This window comes from Oncorhynchus mykiss, chromosome 30, assembly GCF_057628025.1.
Source record: "Oncorhynchus mykiss isolate SJ-2025 chromosome 30, ASM5762802v1, whole genome shotgun sequence".
NCBI classification, from domain to species: Eukaryota; Metazoa; Chordata; class Actinopteri; order Salmoniformes; family Salmonidae; genus Oncorhynchus; species Oncorhynchus mykiss.
The window spans coordinates 11,725,054-11,750,328 of record NC_143051.1 but is presented as its reverse complement, the minus strand read 5'-3'; the positions used below and the strand labels follow the sequence as shown (position 1 = coordinate 11,750,328).

The following is a 25,275-nucleotide window of genomic DNA, read 5'->3' as shown; positions in this document are numbered from 1 at the left end:
GATAATAATAATACAAATAATTATACTACTACTACTACTACTACTACTACTACTACTACTACTACTAATAATAATAATAATAATAATAATAATAATACCACTACTACTACTACTAATAATAATAATACTACTACTAATGATAATAATAATACAAATAATTATGCTACTACTAATAATAATAATACTACTACTAATGATAATAATAATACAAATAATTATACTACTACTACTACTACTACTACTACTACTACTACTAATAATAATAATAATAATAATAATAATAATAGATAGTAATAGCCTAAGCCTCCTGAGTGGTGCAGGGTTCTAAGGCACTGTATCGCAGTGCTAGCTATGCCACTAGAGATTCTGGGTTTGAGTCCAGGCTCTGTCGTAGCCTGCCCAGGAGACCCATTGGGCGTTGCACAATTGGCCCAGTGTCGTCCGGGTTAGGGGAGGCAGGGATGGCCGGTAGGGATGTCCTTGTCACATCGCATACTAGTGACTCCTGTGGTGGGCCGGGCGTAGTAGATGCTGGCACGTTCGCTAGGTGTACTGTGTTTCCTCCGACACGTTGGTGCGGCTGGCATTCGGGTTCAGTGGGCATTGTGTCAAGAAGCAGTGCGGCTTGGTTGGGTTGTGTTCCAGAGGACGCACGGCTCTCGACCTTCGCCTCTCCCGAGTCCGTACGGGAGTTGCAGCGATGAGACAAGACTGTAACTACCAATTGGGGAGAAAAAGGGCAACAACAAAAAAGTTCAAAAAAAATAATAATAATAATAATAGCCTAATAAGTCATTGAGGGAAGTGACTTGTTCTTTATCCACTGTCACACCATTACCAGTCAGGATTCAGGAAATAAGATTGAAAACAACTGCAGGGCCTGCGTGTGCTGTCTTCTGTCTCTGAGGAAATAGTGGACTGATTTAGGAAACTTTGAGAAGGTTCAAGGTCTGTTTGAAGTCTGTCATCATCACAGTTTCATAAAGTACAGTAAACCGCAGTTGCAGACTCTACCATGAGAGACATATTGCCACTGTATCAGCATAATTATTTGTTTTGGAGTATCAAAGCCTTTTCAGTGTCATTGGTTCATCATACATGAACTACTCCAAAGAGAGAGAGAAAATGGGAGAGAGAGAGAAAACGGGGGAGAGAGAGAAAACGGGGGAGAGAGAGAGAGAAAAGAGTATGAAAGAGAGCTCTGAGCCGATCTCCACCCCTCTATAGTGCTACAGCACTGTGCTATTTCTGCGGCCACAATTAACTGCAGGGAAACGTGCCACCTAGTTATAATTGACTCTATGGCAGCCTAACATGCTGACCACACTGCCCACGTCGCGTACGGGATCGTTGCAAAATACATTTTTAAATCGTTGCACCCACACTGCTCATGCATGTCAACAAGTGTCTGCGTAGCCTGCCACTAAAATAGAAGTTGGTTCTATTTGTGACGATTGACAAGCTGGAAGTCCCGCCTCTCCAATCTCCTCATTGGTTTTTAGGAGCATACACCCACGCGGGTGATTGAAAGATTAACTTAGGTCCACACTCTAGTCCAGTTGGTTGTGGTAATGCACCTTAAAGTTGGTGGCCAACCGCCATATAAAGTCCAAAGAAGAAGAAGAAGCCTGAAGGAGGAGAGATTACTAGAAACAGACTTGGTTTACCCTTTTATCTGTGGATTAATTGGGTCAGAGTAGAGGACCTTGTGCATTTCAGGTAAAATAACAACACAATGTTTATATCCCAGGACAAATAAGCTAGCAACAGCAAGCTAGCTAGCTAAATTGCCATAAATGTTTAATGCTCTCCGACCTGTCCCCAAATTAATATAGTTAGTTCAGAGTTCGTTTTGATATTTCAACCGGGGTGTCCTGATCACGTCTTGTGTGGATGGACAAAATCGACATGCGCACGAGCGGTATGCTCAGCATGTAAGCAGGACTGTCAGACTCAACTCCTGTCAGACTCAACTCCTCTCTCCTCCCCCCCCCTCTCACCCTCCTTCTCCCTCTCTCCCTCCTTCTCTCTCTCACCCTCCTTCTCCCTCTCACCCTCCTTCTCACCCTCCTTCTCCCTCTCACCCTCCTCTCCCACCCTCATCCTTCTTCCTCTTAGGGGTGCAAATTTTGGTAAATTTTGCTGCCGACTAACTGCTCAACATTAGACTAACTGGTCAACATTAAACTAACTGCTCAACATTAAACTAAGTGGTCAACATTAGACTAACTGGTCAACATTAGACTAAGTGGTCAACATTAAACCAACTGGTCAACATTAGACTAACTGGTCAACATTAAACCAACTGGTCAACATTAAACTAACTGGTCAACATTAAACCAACTGCTCAACATTAAACTAACTGGTCAACATTAAACTAACTGGTCAACATTAAACTAAGTGGTCAACATTAGACTAACTGGTCAACATTAGACTAACTGGTCAACATTAGACTAACTGGTCAACATTAAACCAACTGGTCAACATTAAACTAACTGGTCAACATTAGACTAACTGGTCAACATTAAACAAGTGAACATTAAACTAAGTGGTCAACATTAAACAAGTGGACATTAAACTAAGTGGTCAACATTAAACTAAGTGGTCAACATTAGACTAACTGGTCAACATTAAACAAGTGAACATTAAACTAAGTGGTCAACATTAAACAAGTGGACATTAAACTAAGTGGTCAACATTAAACTAAGTGGTCAACATTAAACGGTCAACAAACGTTACAAAAAAATCCAAACAGTAAAATGACCCGACCAACATAAAATACTATGTTTCGTCCTTAACAATGGGAGTCGTCCCAAGGCGGGAAGGAAGGTGACAAGAATAAACCGCAAAATAAGCCCATAGCAATTTTGGTCACTTCATCTCTTCGTCTGATACTATGGATGCATTTTTTTTTAACGAGGCAAGTCAGTTAAGAACCAATTCTAATTTACAATGACGGCCTAGGAACAGTGGATGAACAGCCTTGTTCAGGGGCAGAACGACAGATTTTTACCTTGTCAGGTCAGGGATTTGATCTTCCAACCTTGCGGTTACTGGCCCAACGCTCTAACCCACTGTTCCTAGGCCGTCATTGAAAATAAGAATTGGTTCTTAACTGACTTGCCTAGTTAAATAAAGGTAAATAAAAATATAGCCTATGCATCTGAATGGCGTATGGGAGGCACACTTTACCAGTTGAGATTGAGAAATAAAAGAACTCCTTTTTAATCGTGGCCACCAAAGTTTAACATGCGACTGCATTTAGAATTGTTGTTTGTTTTGCAATGACTGGGCTGACCAATGACTGGGCTGACCAATGACTGGGCTGACCAATGACTGGGCTGACCAATGACTGGGCTGACCCATGACTGGGCTGACCCATGACTGGGCTGACCAATGACTGGGCTGACCAATGACTGGGCTGACCAATGACTGGGCTGACCAATGACTGGGCTGACCCATGACTGGGCTGACCCATGACTGGGCTGACCAATGACTGGGCTGACCAATGACTGGGCTTCCAAAAGCAGGTTTCACCCCAGTAACCTACATGTTTTTTGAGGAGCTACTCTTAGCTGCCTGACAGGTGGTAGGCTATTCCGCTCAAACTAGGCTCTCTGTATGCTGTAGGCATGACGACTAACTTAAAATACAAACGGGCTAACCGGTTGACGGTTAACAGTAAGCCTGTGTGTATACTTCCTGGCTGTGTTTTCGCTCACAAGGACAGAAGTGACATTACTATTGGCTCATTTAATTTACTGCAAAGTGGGTCAACCAACCTAGGCATTATCATACATTACAGGACCAACATGGTGCATGAATCTGAATCTAGGAATACCCAGCATATTGTTTATTATGGGAAGGGGAAGGGAAAGGGCGATACCCAGTCAGTTGTACAACTGAATGCATTCAACTGAAATGTGTCTTCCGCGTTGATTGTATGTATGTTTCACTAGAGACATTATTGTAACTGAACTGACATTATAACGTTGTTTTTATATATTACCATAATAAGTATTGTAATAGCAAGCTAGTTTGCATATAGAGTTTTCAACAGTTGAAGTGGAATGGTTCCTATATAATGGGTGGAAGACTTGTGCAGGAGAAAATGATTTCAGCAGCTGTCAGTAGTTGTACTTTCCCTTGATACTGTCCAAAATGCTACGTCCCAAAACATTCACTTCATCATTCAATTCTCCTACGTCACAGTGGAAAATGCAATGCACATTATGATTATATTGGGTTAAAATACTCTCTTGTGGTACATAATGTTTGGTTTAAAACATCTGCCAGTTATACAAGAACACCCACACAAGGCTCTCTTCTCTGCTGCCTTCTAAAACATTGATCAACAAGCAGCACAGAGACAGCAGAAAGGGAATTGAGCAAAACTAATGTAATCTTTAAATATGTAATTATCGGGTAGCACAAAGTCAATCACTAAAGTCAATCACTAAAGTCAATCATGTGACAAATAAATTTGATTTGATTTGATTTGGTCAATATGGTGATGAGGTCACCTCAGCTCTGTCTAAACCCACACTGGTCAATATGGTGATGAGGTCACCTCAGCTCTGTCTAAACCCACACTGGTCAATATGGTGAAGACGTCACCTCAGCTCTGTCTAAACCCACACTGGTCAATATGGTCATGAGGTCACCTCAGCTCTGTCTAAACCCACACTGGTCAATATGGTCATGAGGTCACCTCAGCTCTGTCTAAACCCACACTGGTCAATATGGTCATGAGGTCACCTCAGCTCTGTCTAAACCCACACTGGTCAATATGGTCATGAGGTCACCTCAGCTCTGTCTAAACCCACACTGGTCAATATGGTCATGAGGTCACCTCAGCTCTGTCTAAACCCACACTGGTCAATATGGTGATGACGTCACCTCAGCTCTGTCTAAACCCACACTGGTCAATATGGTCATGAGGTCACCTCAGCTCTGTCTAAACCCACACTGGTCAATATGGTCATGAGGTCACCTCAGCTCTGTCTAAACCCACACTGGTCAATATGGTGATGACGTCACCTCAGCACTGTCTAAACCCACACTGGTCAATATGGTCATGAGGTCACCTCAGCTCTGTCTAAACCCACACTGGTCAATATGGTCATGAGGTCACCTCAGCTCTGTCTAAACCCACACTGGTCAATATGGTGATGACGTCACCTCAGCACTGTCTAAACCCACACTGGTCAATATGGTCATGACGTCCCCTCAGCTCTGTCTAAACCCACACTGGTCAATATGGTCATGAGGTCACCTCAGCTCTGTCTAAACCCACACTGGTCAATATGGTCATGAGGTCACCTCAGCTCTGTCTAAACCCACACTGGTCAATATGGTGATGACGTCACCTCAGCACTGTCTAAACCCACACTGGGAACCTTTTCAATCCACACTACATTTGACATGTTTTGTTATTTTAGCAGACGCTCTTATCCAGAGCGACTTACAGGAGGAATTAGGGTTAAATGCCTTGCTCAAGGGCACAATGGCAGAAGTTTCGGTTACTGGCCCAACGCCCTTAACCGTTAGGCTACCTGCTACCTTGACACTACACATGTCTTCAGTATGAGTCATCCCCTCATCACCTGTCTTTAGTATCAGTCATCCCCTCATCACATGCCTTTAGTATCAGTCATCGCCTCATCAACTGTCTTTAGTGTCAGTCATCCCCTCATCACCTGTCTTTAGTGTCAGTCATCACCTCATCACCTGTCTTTAGTATCAGTCATCACCTCATCACCTGTCTTTAGTGTCAGTCATCCCCTCATCACCTGTCTTTAGTATCAGTCATCACCTCATCACGTCTTTAATATCAGTTATCACCTCGACGCAAGTGTGTCCTTCCCACCCATCCATAGCCCCGAATCCCCTCCTTCAGTCCCCCCTCATGGTGCCATCCATAGCACCGATGCCCCTCCTTCAGTCCCCCCTCATGGTGCCATCCATAGCACCGATTCCCCTCCTTCAGTCCCCCCTCATGGTGCCATCCATAGCACCGATTCCCCTCCTTCAGTCCCCCCTCATGATGCCATCCATAGCCCCGATTCCCCTCCTTCAGTCCCCCCTCATGGTGCCATCCATAGCAGCGATGCCCCTCCTTCAGTCCCCCCACATGGTGCCATCCATAGCCCCGATTCCCCTCCTTCAGTCCCCCCTCATGGTGCCATCCATAGCCCCGATGCCCCTCCTTCAGCCTCCCCTCATGATGCCATCCATAGCCCAGATGCCCCTCCTTCAGTCCCCCCTCATGGTGCCATCCATAGCCCCGATGCCCCTCCTTCAGTCCCCCCTCATGGTGCCATCCATAGCCCCGATGCCCCTCCTTCAGTCCCCCCTCATGGTGCCATCCATAGCCCCGATGCCCCTCCTTCAGTCCCCCCTCATGGTGCCATCCATAGCCCCGATGCCCCTCCTTCAGCCTCCCCTCATGGTGCCATCCATAGCCCCGATGCCCCTCCTTCAGTCCCCCCTCATGGTGCCATCCATAGCCCCGATGCCCCTCCTTCAGCCTCCCCTCATGGTGCCATCCATAGCCCCGATGCCCCTCCTTCAGTCCCCCCTCATGGTGCCATCCATAGCACCGATTCCCCTCCTTCAGTCCCCCCTCATGGTGCCATCCATAGCACCGATGCCCCTCCTTCAGCCTCCCCTCATGGTGCCATCCATAGCCCCGATGCCCCTCCTTCAGCTCCCCCTCATGGTGCCATCCATAGCCCCGATGCCCCTCCTTCAGCTCCCCCTCATGGTGCCATCCATAGCCCAGATGCCCCTCCTTCAGTCCCCCCTCATGGTGCCATCCATAGCCCCGATGCCCCTCCTTCAGCCTCCCCTCATGGTGCCATCCATAGCCCCGATGCCCCTCCTTCAGCCTCCCCTCATGGTGCCATCCATAGCCCAGATGCCCCTCCTTCAGTCCCCCCTCATGGTGCCATCCATAGCCCAGATGCCCCTCCTTCAGCTCCCCCTCATGGTGCCATCCATAGCCCCGATGCCCCTCCTTCAGCTCCCCCTCATGGTGCCATCCATAGCCCCGATGCCCCTCCTTCAGCTCCCCCTCATGGTGCCATCCATAGCCCCGATGCCCCTCCTTCAGCTCCCCCTCATGGTGCCATCCATAGCCCCGATGCCCCTCCTTCAGCTCCCCCTCATGGTGCCATCCATAGCCCCTCAATAAAGTGCAGTACATTGATCCCATGGAGCACCCATCCATAACAAGTAAAAATGTCTACAGGTGTAATGCATTGTAAGTACATATGACCACCTTAACATGACTAAATAGCAGCCATTGACACAAGGAGCATCGTCCTGGGGCTCCCATCTCCCATCTATCATAGAAGATACCCACTGAACACAGACTTCATTTCAACATTTAGATTTGATTTATATTTGAGTTGTCAACTAATGTGAATTCAACATGAACTCAACAAACATTTGAAGCACGTTATTGGATTTAGGTTAAAAGTTGGGTGAAAAAATGACAAGCATTACTGAAATTCCTTTAAGTTGATGACTTGTTACAAAATCAAATCACTTTTCCACAAATGATTCAAAATCATCTCATTAATTTTTTTGTGGTTTAAATGACATGTATGTGGCAACAACGTTGATTCAACCAGTTTGTGCCCAGTGGATTCAGGGCCAGCTAATCACACACCCAAAGCCTCTACACCCGTCTCCATCCCCAAACACGTAAAGCAGTCATCTTACCATCATAGATGATGACATCCTCCATTTCCTCACGCATCACTTCATTTAGGTCATCTTGATCCTCGCCGATGTCGGCCATAGCCATCACTTCATTTAGGTCATCTTGATCCTCGCCGATGTCGGCCATAGCCATCACTTCTTTACCCCTTCTTTCCCCTCACTGGGTGGTTAAGCGTTGGTGGGTTTGTTTCTGTGCGACCTGGTGATTCGAGTGTAAAAATTGAATCAGAGCTGTGTTGGCCTCTTCTTCCTGCTCCGTGCGATGGATGGCCGCTCCCCGTCAGAAATCAGATCCAGTCTGAGCAGAGAAGCTAGGCAGACAATGACTGAGAGCTGCTCTTCGTCTGCCTGATCACTCCCTGCACCAGGCCTGTGTGTGTGGGGATGGATAGATGGACGGGAGTGTGTGTGAGAGTGTGTGTGTGTGTGTGGGAAGCCCTCACCACTATAACCACCGAGTAATACCAACACAGATTATTTCATAATTTCCTGTGTGAAAGTGAGAGAATTCAAGTACACTTGTTGCGTGTGTGTGTGTGTGTGTGTGTGTGTGTGTGTGTGTGTGTGTGTGTGTGTGTGTGTGTGTGTGTGTGTGTGTGTGTGTGTGTGTGTGTGTGTGTGTGTGTGTGTGTGTATATATACATATATATATATATATATATACAGTGCCTTGCGAAAGTATTCGGCCCCCTTGAACTTTGCGACCTTTTGCCACATTTCAGGCTTCAAACATAAAGATATAAAACTGTATTTTTTTGTAAAGAATCAACAACAAGTGGGACACAATCATGAAGTAGAACGACATTTATTGGATATTTCAAACTTTTTTAACAAATCAAAAACTGAAAAATTGGGCGTGCAAAATTATTCAGCCCCTTTACTTTCAGTGCAGCAAACTCTCTCCAGAAGTTCAGTGAGGATCTCTGAATGATCCAATGTTGACCTAAATGACTAATGACGATAAATACAATCCACCTGTGTGTAATCAAGTCTCCGTATAAATGCACCTGCACTGTGATAATCTCAGAGGTCTGTTAAAAGCGCAGAGAGCATCATGAAGAACAAGGAACACACCAGGCAGGTCCGAGATACTGTTGTGAAGAAGTTTAAAGCCGGATTTGGATACAAAAAGATTTCCCAAGCTTTAAACATCCCAAGGAGCACTGTGCAAGCGATAATATTGACATGGAAGGAGTATCAGACCACTGCAAATCTACCAAGACCTGGCCGTCCCTCTAAACTTTCAGCTCATACAAGGAGAAGACTGATCAGAGATGCAGCCAAGAGGCCCATGATCACTCTGGATGAACTGCAGAGATCTACAGCTAAGGTGGGAGACTCTGTCCATAGGACAACAATCAGTCGTATATTGCACAAATCTGGCCTTTATGGAAGAGTGGCAAGAAGAAAGCCATTTCTTAAAGATATCCATAAAAAGTGTTGTTTAAAGTTTGCCACAAGCCACCTGGGAGACACACCAAACATGTGGAAGAAGGTGCTCTGGTCAGATGAAACCAAAATTGAACTTTTTGGCAACAATGCAAAACGTTATGTTTGGCGTAAAAGCAACACAGCTGAACACACCATCCCCACTGTCAAACATGGTGGTGGCAGCATCATGGTTTGGGCCTGCTTTTCTTCAGCAGGGACAGGGAAGATGGTTAAAATTGATGGGAAGATGGATGGAGCCAAATACAGGACCATTCTGGAAGAAAACCTGATGGAGTCTGCAAAAGACCTGAGACTGGGACGGAGATTTGTCTTCCAACAAGACAATGATCCAAAACATAAAGCAAAATCTACAATGGAATGGTTCAAAAATAAACATATCCAGGTGTTAGAATGGCCAAGTCAAAGTCCAGACCTGAATCCAATCGAGAATCTGTGGAAAGAACTGAAAACTGCTGTTCACAAATGCTCTCCATCCAACCTCACTGAGCTCGAGCTGTTTTGCAAGGAGGAATGGGAAAAAATTTCAGTCTCTCGATGTGCAAAACTGATAGAGACATACCCCAAGCGACTTACAGCTGTAATCACAGCAAAAGGTGGCGCTACAAAGCATTAACTTAAGGGGGCTGAATAATTTTGCACGCCCAATTTTTCAGTTTTTGATTTGTTAAAAAAGTTTGAAATATCCAATAAATGTCGTTCCACTTCATGATTGTGTCCCACTTGTTGTTGATTCTTCACAAAAAAATACAGTTTTATATCTTTATGTTTGAAGCCTGAAATGTGGCAAAAGGTGGGGGGGGCCGAATACTTTCGCAAGGCACTGTATATATGTGTGTGTGTGTGTGTGTGTGTGTGTGTGATGGGATGTATAGACAATATGGACAGTATTTGTATGTGTACCACAATAGTTAAATAGGATAGGCCTTGACTAGAATACAGTATATACATATGAAATGGGTAAAACAGTATGTCAACAAGTGACCAGTGTTCCATGTCTATGTACATAGGGCAGCAGCCTCTAAGGTGCAGGGTAGTTAGAGTATCCGGGTGGTTGCCGGCTAGTAACAGTGACTAAAGTTCAGAGCAGGGTACTGGGCGGAGGCTGGCTAGTGGTGACCATTTTACAGTCTGATGGCCTTGAGATAGAAGCTGTTTTTCAGTCTCTTGGTCCCAGCTTTGATGCACCTGTACTGACGTCGCCTTCTGGATGATAGCAGGGTGAACAAGCTGTTGCTCAGGTGGTTGAGGTCTTTGATTATCTTTTTGGCCTTCCTGTGACATCGGGTGTTGTAGATGTCCTGGAGGGCAGGTAGTGTGCCCCCGGTGATGCGTTGGGCAGACCGCTCTACCCTCTGGAGAGCCCTGCGGTTGAAGACTGTGCAGTTGCCAGACCAGGCAGTAATACAGCCCGACAGGATGCTCTCAGTGGTGCATCTGTAAAAGTTTGTGAAGGTTATGGGCCAAAACAATTCAACCTGAGGTTGAAGAGGCGCTGTTGTGCCTTCTTCACCACACTGTCTGTGTGGGTGGACCATTACAAATGGCCAATTATGTGTACGCCGAGGAACTTGAAGCTTTTCACCTCCTCCACTGCGGCCCGTCGATGTGGATAGGGCACGCTGAAGTCCATGATCAGCTCCTTCGTTTTGTTGACTTTGAGGGAAAGGTTATTTTCTTTGTGGGAGAGGTTGTTAATCAGGCCTACTACTGTTGTGTCGTCTGCAAACTTGGTGATTGAGTTGGAGACGTGGCCACGCAATCGTGGGTGAACAGGGAGCACAGGAGGGGGCTGAGCATTCACCCTTGTGGGGCCCCTGTGTTGAGGATCAGTGTAGTGGAGGTGTTGTTGCCTACCTTCACCACATGGGAGCGGCCCGTCAGGAAGTCCAAGACCCACTGGCACAGGGCGGGGTTCAGACCCAGGGCCCTGAGCTTAGTGATGAGTTTCGAGGGTACTATGGTGTTGAAGGCTGAGCTGTAGTTGATGAACGGCATTCTTACATACTGCAGGTGTTCCTCTTGTCCAAATTGGATAGGGCAGTATGCAGTGTGAAAGGGATCGCATCATCTGTCGATCTATTGGGGAGGATGTGTGTGCGCGTGCGCGCCCTTGTGCGGGTGTGTCTGTCTCGGCTTGTCATTCCTTCACAGCTCGCAGCAGGGGATCATGGGATTGCTAACTGTACGTCTTCATCCGGCCCTCTGTATCAACAGGGATCATAGAGACGGTGGTAACTGCTAGTAATGTTAGTATATTTCAATCATGCATATTCAAATCAACAGATGCTGTGCTGTGATTACCTAAGGTCCTAGACTATGCAAATCAGCAGTAACACAGATGTAAGGCTAAGCAGAACGTTTATTTGAACATGAATAATCTCAGGTGCAAGAGGTTAAACTATTAGACCCGCACAAAATAGTATTGTTGGTAAAGTATTGTGTGTGCTGTAGATAGGAGCAGTATATAGTAGTTATAGAGAGAAGCGTTAGCAGCTGTAGAGAGTAGTTGTAGAGAGTAGCTGTAGATAGTAGCAGTATATCCATCTGCATATAGTAGCTGTAGAGAGTAGCTGCAGATAGCAGCTGTAGAGAGTAGCTGCAGATAGTAGCTGTAGAGAGTAGCAGTATATCCAGCTGTATATAGTAGCTGTAGATAGTAGCTGCAGATAACAGCTGTAGAGAGTAGCTGTAGATAGTAGCTGTAGATAGTAGCAGTATATCCATCTGCATATAGTAGCTGTAGAGAGTAGCTGTAGAGAGTAGCTGTAGAGTAGCTGTAGATAGTAGCTGTAGATAGTAGCAGTATATCCATCTGCATATAGTAGCTGTGGAGAGTAGCTGTAGAGAGTAGCTGTAGAGTAGCTGTAGATAGTAGCTGTAGATAGTAGCAGTATATCCATCTGCATATAGTAGCTGTAGAGAGTAGCTGTAGAGAGTAGCTGTAGAGTAGCTGTAGAGTAGCTGTAGAGAGTAGCTGTAGAGTAGCTGTAGAGAGTAGCTGTAGATAGTAGCTGTAGAGTAGCTGTAGAGTAGCTGTAGAGTAGCTGTAGATAGTAGCTGTAGAGAGTAGCTGTAGATAGTAGCTGTAGATAGTAACTGTAGATAGTAGCTGTAGATAGTAGCTGTAGATAGTAGCTGTAGAGAGTAGCTGTAGAGTAGCTGTAGATAGTAGCTGTAGAGAGTAGCTGTAGAGAGTAGCTGTAGAGAGTAGCTGTAGAGTAGCTGTAGATAGTAGCTGTAGATAGTAGCTGTAGATAGTAGCTGTAGATAGCAGCTGTAGAGAGTAGCTGTAGATAGTAGCTGTAGATAGCAGCTGTAGAGTAGCTGTAGATAGAAGCTGTAGATAGCAGCTGTAGAGAGTAGCTGTAGAGAGTAGCTGTAGAGTAGCTGTAGATAGTAGCTGTAGATAGTAGCAGTATATCCATCTGCATATAGTAGCTGTAGAGAGTAGCTGTAGAGAGTAGCTGTAGCGTAGCTGTAGAGTAGCTGTAGAGAGTAGCTGTAGAGTAGCTGTAGAGAGTAGCTGTAGATAATAGCTGTAGAGTAGCTGTAGAGTAGCTGTAGAGTAGCTGTAGATAGTAGCTGTAGAGAGTAGCTGTAGATAGTAGCTGTAGATAGTAACTGTAGATAGTAGCTGTAGATAGTAGCTGTAGATAGTAGCTGTAGAGAGTAGCTGTAGAGTAGCTGTAGATAGTAGCTGTAGATAGTAGCTGTAGATAGTAGCTGTAGATAGTAGCTGTAGAGAGTAGCTGTAGAGTAGCTGTAGATAGTAGCTGTAGATAGTAGCTGTAGATAGTAGCTGTAGATAGCAGCTGTAGAGAGTAGCTGTAGAGTAGCTGTAGATAGTAGCTGTAGATAGCAGCTGTAGAGTAGCTGTAGATAGTAGCTGTAGATAGCAGCTGTAGAGAGTAGCTGTAGAGTAGCTGTAGATAGTAGCTGTAGATAGTAGCTGTAGAGTAGCTGTAGAGTAGCTGTAGAGTAGCTGTAGATAGTAGCTGTAGATAGTAGCTGTAGATAGTAGCTGTAGAGTAGCTGTAGATAGTAGCTGTAGAGTAGCTGTAGATAGTAGCTGTAGATAGTAGCTGTAGATAGTAGCTGTAGAGTAGCTGTAGAGTAGCTGTAGATAGTAGCTGTAGATAGTAGCTGTAGAGAGTAGCTGTAGAGTAGCTGTAGATAGTAGCTGTAGAGTAGCTGTAGAGAGTAGCTGTAGAGTAGCTGTAGATAGTAGCTGTAGATAGTAGCTGTAGAGTAGCTGTAGATAGTAGCTGTAGAGAGTAGCTGTATAGTAGCTGTAGAGAGTAGCTGTAGAGAGTAGCTGTAGATAGTAGCTGTAGAGTAGCTGTAGATAGTAGCTGTAGATAGTAGCTGTAGAGAGTAGCTGTAGAGAGTAGCTGTAGATAGTAGCTGTAGATAGTAGCTGTAGAGTAGCTGTAGATAGTAGCTGTAGAGTAGCTGTAGATAGTAGCTGTAGATAGTAGCTGTAGAGAGTAGCTGTAGAGTAGCTGTAGATAGTAGCTGTAGATAGTAGCTGTAGAGTAGCTGTAGATAGTAGCTGTAGATAGTAGCTGTAGATAGTAGCTGTAGATAGTAGCTGTAGAGTAGCTGTAGATAGTAGCTGTAGATAGTAGCTGTAGATAGTAGCTGTAGATAGTAGCTGTAGAGTAGCTGTAGATAGTAGCTGTAGAGAGTAGCTGTAGAGAGTAGCTGTAGATAGTAGCTGTAGATAGTAGCTGTAGATAGTAGCTGTAGATAGTAGCTGTAGAGTAGCTGTAGATAGTAGCTGTAGAGAGTAGCTGTAGAGAGTAGCTGTAGATAGTAGCTGTAGATAGTAGCTGTAGATAGTAGCTGTAGAGTAGCTGTAGATAGTAGCTGTAGATAGTCCAGCTCTTTCTCTTATTCTTCTTCCTCCTCGTTCTCCTCTTCCTCCCCCTCCTCCTCTTCCTCGTTCTCCTCTTCCTCCCCCTCCTCCTCTTCCTTAGAGCCGACCAGGGTATCCAGTGTCCCAGTCAAGGTGACATGACTCACTTCAACACAAAACCAATTCCCCAAAAATAGTAACTAGGCTGTTGCCTGTGAATTGATGTAACTTTACTCTCTGCAAGAGTTTTGCGCACCTCCCTTTGAAGCCCTCTGGAATAGACCTGACGACAAACTCATTATCAGAGGCCAGTCCAGACAAGTGGAGTCCATATAACAGCTATTATAACAGCCATTATAACAGCTATTATAACAGCTATTAGGGACTAAAACGCTTTCCAAATAAGGGACCAGAAATAGACGCATCAAATAGAAGTGCTAATTTGTCAAGAGTCGGTTTGTCTGTCAGACAATGAGTGACGCAGGTACGCTTGGCACACAATATTCATTCAATGTCTGGTGTGTGGGTAACTACGACGGTCTTTGAGTGGCTAAATCTGAGGGGGAGAGAGAGAGAGAGAGAGCTTGAGTGTGTCTGCGTTGTGCGTATTTATTAAACTTTTAATTAACTAGTCAAGTCAGAACAAGTCAAGAACAAATTCTTATTTAAAATGACGGCCTAGCCCGGCCAAACCATGGCCTAACCCAGACTATGTTAGGCCAGTTGTGCGCCGACCTATGGGACACCCGATCACAGCCATTTGTGATACTGCCTGGGATCAAACCAAGGTCTGTAGCGACGCCTCTTGCACGGCGATGCAGTGCCTTAGACCGCTGCGCCACTCGGGAGTCTACATGGTTTGTCTATATCCTGGCCTGAGCAACAGGACGTGAACACGACATGCCAGGGGATGTACAGGACATCTCTCTTTCCCTCTCTATCTCCATGAATTATGAAGGAGCAGCAGGAAACAGGAGCTGTGACGCAGCAGCCTGAAGAACCAGTCTGTTAGATTATAGGCCTGTTTACCACACTTTACTGCGGGGCCAGGCAGCACAGAACAGCTCCAAGGCGACAGACTCCTGATAGGTTCATTTAGTTCCCTGATTTGCATACTGCTACTGCTTTTTACAGGCCATCTAATAATTAGGCCGCGGTAAAAATGTATTTGAACGCGCGTTTCATGATCCGACAATGGTAGCCTAGTTTTTGAGCTTTACATTAGAGATTTGGATTATTTGTCATGGTTCTAGGTCAATTTGTAAGCTTGTTGAACGAAGAGCCATTTGGGAACCAAATGAGCCGGCTCGATGAAAAGACTGAATTCCCATCACTAGGATGGTCCAGAGAGAGAGACAGAACGAGAGAGAGAGAGACCATTTCCTCAGGTTCCTACCTCAGATGTATCCAAAACAACTAACAAACATAAGGGTCTTGGTGGGATTTTATGTTCATAACTGTATTTGTAACCGTTTAGCAAGCATGAAAGGGAAGCCATTGTTGGTGGTGATTCAGACGCCACGGAGAAGCCACGGAGACGCCACGGAGACGCCACGTCTGTCATGGATACAAAGTTCCAGTTCTCCTCTTATCCATGATCCTCGACAGACGTGACGATTATGAGACCCATTAGTCACGCAAACAACTAAACACACATACACAGAGAAGCACACACACACACACACACACACACAAGCACACAGACACACATACATACACACACACACTCTCTTTCGCTCTCATAAATGCGCCCGCTCTTCCCTAACCATCCCACCCCCATCTGTTCACTGTATTAACACACACTGTATTTTATTCCTGTATAATGATACATGATTTCTGTGCAAAAGACTACTGACATTACAGAGTCAGAGGTAGAGGTGTATCATCATGAGCAGACACAGAGACAACTACTGTACTGTATCGAGGCCTTTGAATATAAGCATTTGTCATGTACGTATATCACAGTAACAACGAGTTTGTTTCAGAGAAAAGCTGTAGTTAGCTGTGGGCTCGATTATCAATAAACTAGAATCATGTTGGTTTGTCCTGTATCTGTTCTGCCTGCTGAATGTCAATGACTGGATCGATGGTTTGTCCTGTATCTGTTCTGCCTGCTGAATGTCAATGACTGGATCAATGGTTTGTCCTGTATCTGTTCTGCCTGCTGAATGTCAATGACTGGATCGATGGTTTGTCCTGTATCTGTTCTGCCTGCTGAATGTCAATGACTGGATAGATGGTTTGTCCTGTATCTGTTCTGCCTGCTGAATGTCAATGACTGGATCCACTGTCTTCAACAGCACAGAGAAAACCCCGCCTCCAGAAACACAAACACACATGGCTGGACACACACACACACACACACACACATACAGTACCAGTCAAAAGTTTGGACACACCTACTCATTCCAGGGTTTTTCTTTATTTTTTACTATTTTCTACAATATAGTGAATAATAGTGAAGACATCAAAACTATGAAATAACACATATGGAATCATGTAGTAACCAAAAACAAAGTGTTAAACAAATCAAAATATATTTTAGATTTGAGATTCTTCAAAGTAGCCACCCTTTAGCTTGATGACAGCTTTGCAAACTCTTGGCATTCTCTCTTTGTTCAACACTTTTCTGGCTACTACATGATTCCATGTGTGTTATTTCATAGTGTTGATGTCTTCACTATTATTCTACAATGTATAGAATAGTACAAATAAAGAAAAACCCTTGAACGAGTAGGTGTGTCCACACTTTTGACTGGTACTGTACATACATACACAGTTGCATACAAAGGAAAACACAGCAGCACAATTGCAGTGACTAATCCTCCCCGGACCGGGACCCGCTCTGCTGTACAATGGACCTTTTTTAACGGGTTAAACAATGGCTCTCAGTGCCATATGGAAAAGACACAAATGATTAGTAACCCAGACGGCTGAATAGGACTCTTCAGCATCCTACATTCTGCATTCTGTCCTTAACAATGTGACAATAAGGTTCAGTGTGTAGTCTGTCACTGTGTGTTGAAATGCAGCTGATTAGCATGGGCGGACACTAGGGCCAGGAAGGCTAATTCAGATCACTGATGGTTAACTCTCTCTCTCTTTCTGAGCCTAGGCCCTAAAAGAACATTGTGGAAGAATGTGCAAAACTGTATTCACCGCAGGCACATGCTGCACTGAGATATCAAATAGAGGGAAAGTGAAATGAGGAAGGAAGTCAGAAGCAGAGATAAGTTTAGTGCACAGATCCTCCATTCATGTCAGTGTTTCTTTCTACCCTGGAGAAATAGGACAGAGCAGCCATCATAGCTGGACGTAAAGAGAGTGGGTACTGGCAGTCAGAGACCGGCAATATTGCCTTCTGGGTAAAAGTGAGCACCCCTACGTATTTATTTGTGTGGTATTTCACCCAATAGGTATGGGCGTTTCTCAAAAAATGGGTTTGTTTTCGAATTCTTTGTGGGTCTATGTATCTGAGAGAAAGATGTGTCTCTAATATGGTCAAACATTTGGCAGGAGGTTAGGAAGTGCAGCTCAGTTTCCACCATTTTGTGGGCAGTGTGCACATACCCTGTCTTCTCTTGAGAGCCAGGGCTGCCTTCAGTGTTCTTTCTCAATAGCAGGCTATGCTCACTGAGTCTGTACATTTTCAAACATTTCTAAAAACCTGTTTTTGCTTTGTCGTTATGGGGTTTTATGTGTAAATTGATGAGGGAAAAAAATATTTTTATCCATTTGAGAATAAGGTTGTGATGTAACAAAATGTGGAAAAAGTCAAGGGGTCTGAATACTTTCTGAATTCTCTGTATACTTGATTCTGGACATGGCTCACTCTAATATATCTACTGGTGTACATAGCATTCAATGAGTAGCTTTTGGATATCTGTATAGATTGCATTTTGATTACTGCTACAGTGACTTTCCCCACCCAGATATCACCTTCCCCCAGCCAGATATCACCTTCCCCACCCAGATATCACCTTTCCCTACCCAGATATCACCTTTCCCCACCCAGATATCACCTTCCCCTACCCAGATATCACTTTCCCCACCCAGATATCCACTTTCCCCACCCAGATATCAAGTTCCCTACCCAGATATCACCTTCCCCACCCAGATATCCACTTTCCCCACCCAGATATCCACTTTCCCCACCCAGATATCACCTTTCCTACCCAGATATCACCTTTCCCCACCCAGATATCACCTTTCCCCACCCAGATATCACCTTTCCCCACCCAGATATCCACTTTCCCCACCCAGATATCACCTTTCCTACCCAGATATCACCTTTCCCCACCCAGATATCACCTTTCCCCACCCAGATATCACCTTTCCCCACCCAGATATCACCTTCCCCACCCAGATATCACCTTTGAACCCAGAGAAAGGGAGGATGGAGGAAGAGGAGGAGTGAAATAGGGTGGCGAGGGGCAGATGGAGGGGGAGGGACATCCCAGTAATATCTCTTGGCGTATCATGTTGGTTCAGATGAGCTCACACACTCCCTGCTGCACATGTGTAGAGAGATCAAGTAGAACACAGCCCATGTCCCAGAATAAGGGCAGTGGGGCAGAACTAGGAACTATGGGATTGATAATAAGCCTGAACACACGGAGGAGGTTGGCATTTACATAGGGTATATTCCTGGATTCTGAAAGAAAATACACACGTGACCCACAATCACAATAATGGGTGTCACAACTAAGGGCTTGGTAGAGACCACATTGGGCAACCGAGGGTGACAGAGCTGCCCCATGTTATATCCCTCCTCTGCCTCAGTGGTCTGTGAAATGACTGGAGAGTTACTGGAGCCAGAGTCTGTCAGTGACAGCTCCTCATTCCGCATGAGACTCTGTGTGTGTGTGTGTGTGTGTGTGTGTGTGTGTGTGTGTGTGTGTGTGTGTGTGTGTGTGTGTGTGTGTGTGTGTGTGTGTGTGTGTGTGTGTGTGTGTGTGTGTGTGTGTGTGTGTGTGTGTGTGTGTGTGTGTGTGAGCGCCAGCCTTGCCAGCTTGGCATCAGTCTGAGGGCATCCTCTCAATAGAACCACATCCTGCCTTTCCATGAGAACCATGTGTCTCATGGAGAAGTGGTCCCAGGCAGCCATCACAGAGAAAACAGGAGATGGCATCCAGACTCACACTGACTTCAGCCAATGAGGTTTAAGAGAGCTTTAAAGGGGGCTCTAAGTGGATGTTATGTTGCTCAATTACGACATGCTCTGGCCTAATGCTGAAAGTGGCACATAATGGCCCATAATTATACATTCACTCCCGCTGTCACGAACGTTGTTGTAAGAATCGGACCAAAATGCAGCGTGGTTTGGGGTCATCATCTTTATTTAACGTGAACCGGCAAAAAACAATAAAAAAAGACCGAAACGAACGTGAAGCTATACAGTGCTCAAGGCAACTATACACAAACAAGATCCCACAAACAACAGGTGGGAAAAGGCTGCCTAAATATGATCCCCAATCAGAGACAACCATAGAGAGCTGCCTCTGATTGGGAACCATACCAGGCCAACATAGAAACTAAAAACTAGAATACCCACCCTAATCACACCCTGACCTAACCAAATAGAGAAATAAACGGATCTCTAAGGTCAGGGCGTGACACCCACAATGAATGGCGATTCAAATTGAATTGACCCAGATCTGTTTCACTTCTATTACAATTCATGTATTACAAACAATGCAAATGTGATCAAGCTGCTTGACAACTTGTCTGACTAATCGTTTTGATTGTTTACCTAGACAACGAGACAACAACAAGTCCATGAGGTAAATCTCTGAGGATAGAACTGATCTGAATACACTGTGGGTTGTTTTAGATTCATCCAGGAACAGAGCAGGGTTATTTGGAGGCGTTATATGGGGCAGCAGGTAGCCTGTTGGTTAGGAGTGTTGGTCCAGTAACCGAAAGGTAGCCGGATTGAATCCCCGAGCCGACAAGGTAAAAATAAATATGTTATTCTTCCCTTGAGCAATGGAGTTAACCCTAAATTCTCCAGGGTCACCGTCAATAATGGCTGATCCCCTGACTGTGACCCCCTCAGGGGGGTTGTGGGATATACAAAAAACACATTTATACTTCACACTATTAAAGGTTACCCACCTGTACATACAGTGACACAGGACTATAGAAGCACCCCCTAATGAGTATTATTATTATTATTATTATATTATATCCATGAGAAACAACATGTAGTCATCATCAGACAGCATTCAGCATCTTAAAATCAACCACAGAACAAAGGGATTAAAGGTACCAGATCAATATAATATATTTTATCAGGATGAGGAAGTAAAAATGTATAATCTAACTCGAAATATATAGACGCAATGATATACTGACAAAATCAGAGATGTTATGTGTCTGTAATGTAAGCTAGGCTCTCATACAGTACAGCTAGCCGTGCAGCGTATTCTCACGTTCATGCTCTGAGTCCAGGTTGGAGGTCGAACAGGCTGCTGTTTCTTCTGTCATGGTACCTTTAATCCCTTTGTTCTGTGGTTGATTTTAAGATGCTGAATGCTGTCTGATGATGACTACATGTTGTTTCTCATGGGTGTAATAATAAGTCCGTACTGGCTGCCGTTTCTTCTGTTATTTCTCAGAATAACGTCACAAGCCAAAGGCATGATGTATGAATGGGCTGCTCATACACACAGAGAGACAGACCAGAAGCCTGTATTTCACTGGGAAAAGAACATCATTTATTGTACGCTACTTCACATTCAGTTTTGCAGATAGTAACTTTCTCTTTTTTTGGGGGGGTCTTTCAATTGTCACTCTGCCTTTCCCTTGACCCTTATGTTTAACCTTGTGTGCCAGTCAGACTTCAGACTGTTTAGCCTGTGTCTACTCTATAGGATGTGTCTACTCTATAGGATGTGTCTAGTCTATAGGCTGTGTCTGTGTCTATAGGCTGTGTCTAGTCTATAGGCTGTGTCTAGTCTACAGGCTGTGTCTAGTCTATAGGCTGTGTCTAGTCTATAGGCTGTGTCTGTGTCTATAGGCTATGTCTGTGTCTATAGGCTGTGTCTGTGTCTATAGGCTGTGTCTAGTCTACAGGCTGTGTCTATAGGCTGTGTCTAGTCTACAGGCTGTGTCTAGTCTACAGGCTGTGTCTATAGGCTGTGTCTAGTCTACAGGCTGTGTCTATAGGCTGTGTCTAGTCTACAGGCTGTGTCTAGTCTACAGGCTGTGTCTAGTCTACAGGCTGTGTCTAGTCTACAGGCTGTTTCTAGTCTATAGGCTGTGTCTGTGTCTATAGGCTGTGTCTAGTCTATAGTCTATAGGCTGTGTCTGTGTCTATAGCCTGTGTCTAGTCTATAGGCTGTGTCTGTGTCTACAGGCTGTGTCTAGTCTACAGGCTGTGTCTATTCTACAGGCTGTGTCTAGTCTATAGGCTGTGTCTAGTCTATAGGCTGTGTCTAGTCTATAGGCTGTGTCTGTGTCTATAGGCTATGTCTGTGTCTATAGGCTGTGTCTGTGTCTATAGGCTGTGTCTAGTCTACAGGCTGTGTCTACAGGCTGTGTCTAGTCTAAAGGCTGTGTCTATAGGCTGTGTCTAGTCTACAGGCTGTGTCTATAGCCTGTGTCTAGTCTATAGGCTGTGTCTGTGTCTACAGGCTGTGTCTAGTCTATAGGCTGTGTCTGTTTCTATAGGCTGTGTCTGTGTCTATATGCTGTGTCTATAGGCTGTGTCTAGTCTATAGGCTGTGTCTATAGGCTGTGTCTAGTCTATAGGCTGTGTCTGTGTCTATAGGCTGTGTCTAGTCTACAGGCTGTGTCTAGTCTATAGGCTGTGTCTGTGTCTATAGGCTGTGTCTGTGTCTATAGGCTGTGTCTAGTCTATAGGCTGTGTCTAGTCTATAGGCTGTGTCTATAGGCTGTACCTAGTCTATAGGCTGTGTCTATAGGCTGTGCCTAGTCTATAGGCTGTGTCTGTGTCTATATGCTGTGTCTAGTCTAGTTTATACTCTCTCCCACCCTCACTCTGACCCTGACTCTCACTGTCACTCTGACCCTGACTCTGACTCTCATTCTGACCCTGACTCTCACTCTGAGCCTGACTCTCACTTTCACTCTAATCCTGACTCTCACTTTCACTCTAACCCTGACTCTCTCTGACCCTGACTCTCACTCTGACTCTCACTTTCACTCTGACTCTCACTTTCACTCTGACCCTGATTCTCACTGTCACTCTGTCCCTGACTCTCACTCTCCCTCTCCCTCTCCCTCTCACCCTGACCCTGACTCTCACTCTGACCCTGACTCTCACTCTGACCCTGACTCTCACTCTGACTCTCCCTCTCCCTCTGACCCTGACCCTTGACTCTAACTGTCACTCTCCCCCTGACTCTGATTTTCACTCTGACTCTCCCCCTCACTCTGACTCTCACTCTGTAGATGACTCTCACTGTCACTCTGACTCTGACCCTGACTCTCACTCTGACCCTGACTCTCACTCTGACCCTGACTCTCACTTTCACTTTCACTCTGACCCTGACCCGGACGCTCACTCTGACTCTCACTCTGACCCTGACTCTCCCTCTCCCCTGCCCTCTCACTCTCACTCTGACTCTCACTCTGACCCTGACTCTCACTCTGACCCTGACACTCACTCTGACCCTGACCCTGACTCTCACTGTCACTCTGACCCTGACCCTGACTCTCACTCTGACCCTGACTCTGACTCTCACTCTCCCTGTCACTCTGACTTTTCCTCCCACTCTCACTCTGACCCTGACTCTCACTCTGACCCTGACTCTGACTCTCACTCTGACTCTCACTCCTGCTGTAACACATGGGAGGCGTGTTGCTATGGTGGGGGAAGATGTTCTGCCTCTTAAAGCCATTACACATCAGGTTAAGGCACCCAGATATCACCTTTCCCCACCCAGATATCACCTTTCCCCACCCAGATATCACTTTTCCCCCACCCAGATATCACTTTTTCCCCACCCAGATATCACCTTTCTCCACCCAGATATCACCTTTCTCCACCCAGATATCACCTGTCCCTACTCAGATATCACCTTTCCCCAACCCAGATATCACCTTTCCCCAACCCAGACATCACCTTTTCCTACCCAGATATCACCTTTTCCTACCCAGATATCATCTGTCCCTACCCAGATATCACCTTTTCCTACCCAGATATCACCTTTTCCTACCCAGATATCACCTTTTCCCCACCCAGATATCACCTTTCTCCACCCAGATATCATCTGTCCCTACCCAGATATCACCTTTTCCTACCCAGATATCACCTTTTCCTACCCACATTTAACCTTTCCCCGCCCAGATATCATCTTTACCTACCCAGACTTCCCCTTCCCCTACCCAGATATCACTTTCCCCTACCCAGATATCACCTTCCCCTACCCAGATATCACCTTCCCCTACCCAGACTTCCCCTACCCAGATATCACCTTCCCCTACCCAGACTTCCCCTACCCAGATATCACCTTCCCCTACCCAGACTTCCCCTACCCAGATACCATGTAAAACTTTTTGGGGGTTCCATGTAGAATCCTCTGTGTAAAGGGTTCCACATGGAACTCAAAAGGGTTCTACCTGGAACCAAAATGGTTCTACCTGGAACCAAAAAGGGTTATTCAAAGGGTTCTCCTATGAGGACTGGTAGTGTTTACAGAGCTGGTCTTACAGCGGCAGACCAATAGTGTAACATTCACTACAAATGGTTCAAATCCCGGCAGGGTGCTGTGTTGCAAAGACCTCAGAACTAAGAATGGGTTTCGTTTGAGACGAGGAACAGATCACAAGCAACGGTACTTTCATCATTTCCACGTAGACCACTGTTAAAGAAAACAAAAAGTGGAAGTTCCTTTTGCGAAACATCCCTTTCCGGGTGTGACTGACAGTCATTCTCAGAGAGGAATTAGATAGGGACACACGCTGAAGAGAGGATGCTGTAGGATAGGCCTACGTCTTTTGTTTCATATGAAAACCAAAATAATACAAGTACGTTTAACGTAGTAATTTAAGTTTGGCAGTGGCGGAAACAGAAAAATACACCCATTCTTTGTTGTTGTGATAATCATCATGCAAACTGGTCCACAGGGTGTATGTGTGTGTCTGATTGTGACACTAAAGGGGACGCCCTGAGGGCGTATTCATTACAGCCATTCTACTGCAAAACGTTTCTTAAACAGAACCAAATTGAAAAAAATTGTGAGGCACCTACCTGAATTTGTTATAGTTGTTTATTTTTATTTTTTTACCGTTTGGAATCGTGATTACACCGCTGCTATTTTCTAGCTGCTGTTAGATGCCATCCAAACTACAAGTGGTCATACTTGAAATCACCACAATGAAGACGGCATCATCAAAAAATCTAAGTGGGATACTTGGGACGTCCAACTCTGACGTCACACCATTACATTTTACATGTTAAACGGGTAAAATAAGGTTTAAGGTTAAAGTTGGGTTGAGGTTGGGGTAAGAGTTGAGGTAAGGGTTGAGGTTGGGGTAAGAGTTGAGGTAAGGGTTGAGGTTGGGGTAAGGGTTGAGGTTAGGGTAAGAGTTGAGGTTGGGGTAAAGGTTGAGGTTAGGGTAAAGGTTGAGGTTGGGGTAAAGTTTGGGGTAAGGGTTGAGGGTAGGGTAAGGGTTGAGGTTAGGGTAAAGGTTGAGGTTGGGGTAAAGGTTGGGGTAAGGGTTGAGGTTAGGGTAAGGCTTGAGGTTGGGGTAAGGGTTGAGGTTAGGGTAAGGGTTGAGGTTAGGGTAAGGGTTGAGATTAGGGTAAGGGTTGAGGTTTGGGTAAGGGTTGAGGTAAGGGTTGAGGTTAGGGTAAGGGTTGAGGTTAGGGTAAGGGTTGAGGTAAGGGTTGCGGTTGGGGTAAGGGTTGAGGGTGGGGTAAGGGTTGAGGTTGGGGTAAGAGTTGAGGTTGGGGTAAGGGTTGAGGTTAGGGTAAGGGTTGAGGTTAGGGTAAGGGTTGAGGTTAGGGTAAGGGTTGAGGTTGAGGTTAGGGTAAAGGTTGAGGTTAGGGTAAAGGTTGAGGTTAGGGTAAAGGTTGAGGTTGGGGTAAAGGTTGAGGTTGGGGTAAGGGTTGAGGTTAGGGTAAAGGTTGAGGTTGGGGTAAGGGTTGAGGTTGGGGTAAGTGTTGAGGTTGGGGTAAGGGTTGGGGTAAGGGTTGAGGTTGGGGTAAGTGTTGAGGTTGGGGTAAGGGTTGAGGTTGGGGTAAGGGTTGAGGTAAGGGTTGAGGT

At 45.3% G+C, this 25,275-nt stretch overlaps 1 protein-coding gene across 5 annotated transcripts in view; it reads right to left on the bottom strand.

Moving 5' to 3' along the window:
- LOC110489380 (rho family-interacting cell polarization regulator 2) overlaps positions 1-25,275 on the bottom strand; it is a 123,170-nt gene that overhangs the window by 80,359 nt on the left and 17,536 nt on the right. The window contains exon 1 of one of the 5 annotated variants that reach the window (XM_090227561.1): positions 7,729-7,914. The exons of the other annotated variants lie outside the window; for them this stretch is intronic. Coding sequence (XP_090083687.1) covers positions 7,729-7,861 — 133 coding nt within the window. The 5' untranslated portion in view covers positions 7,862-7,914. Of the gene's footprint in view, positions 1-7,728; positions 7,915-25,275 lie in introns of those variants that run through there. 5 annotated transcript variants of the gene reach the window in all.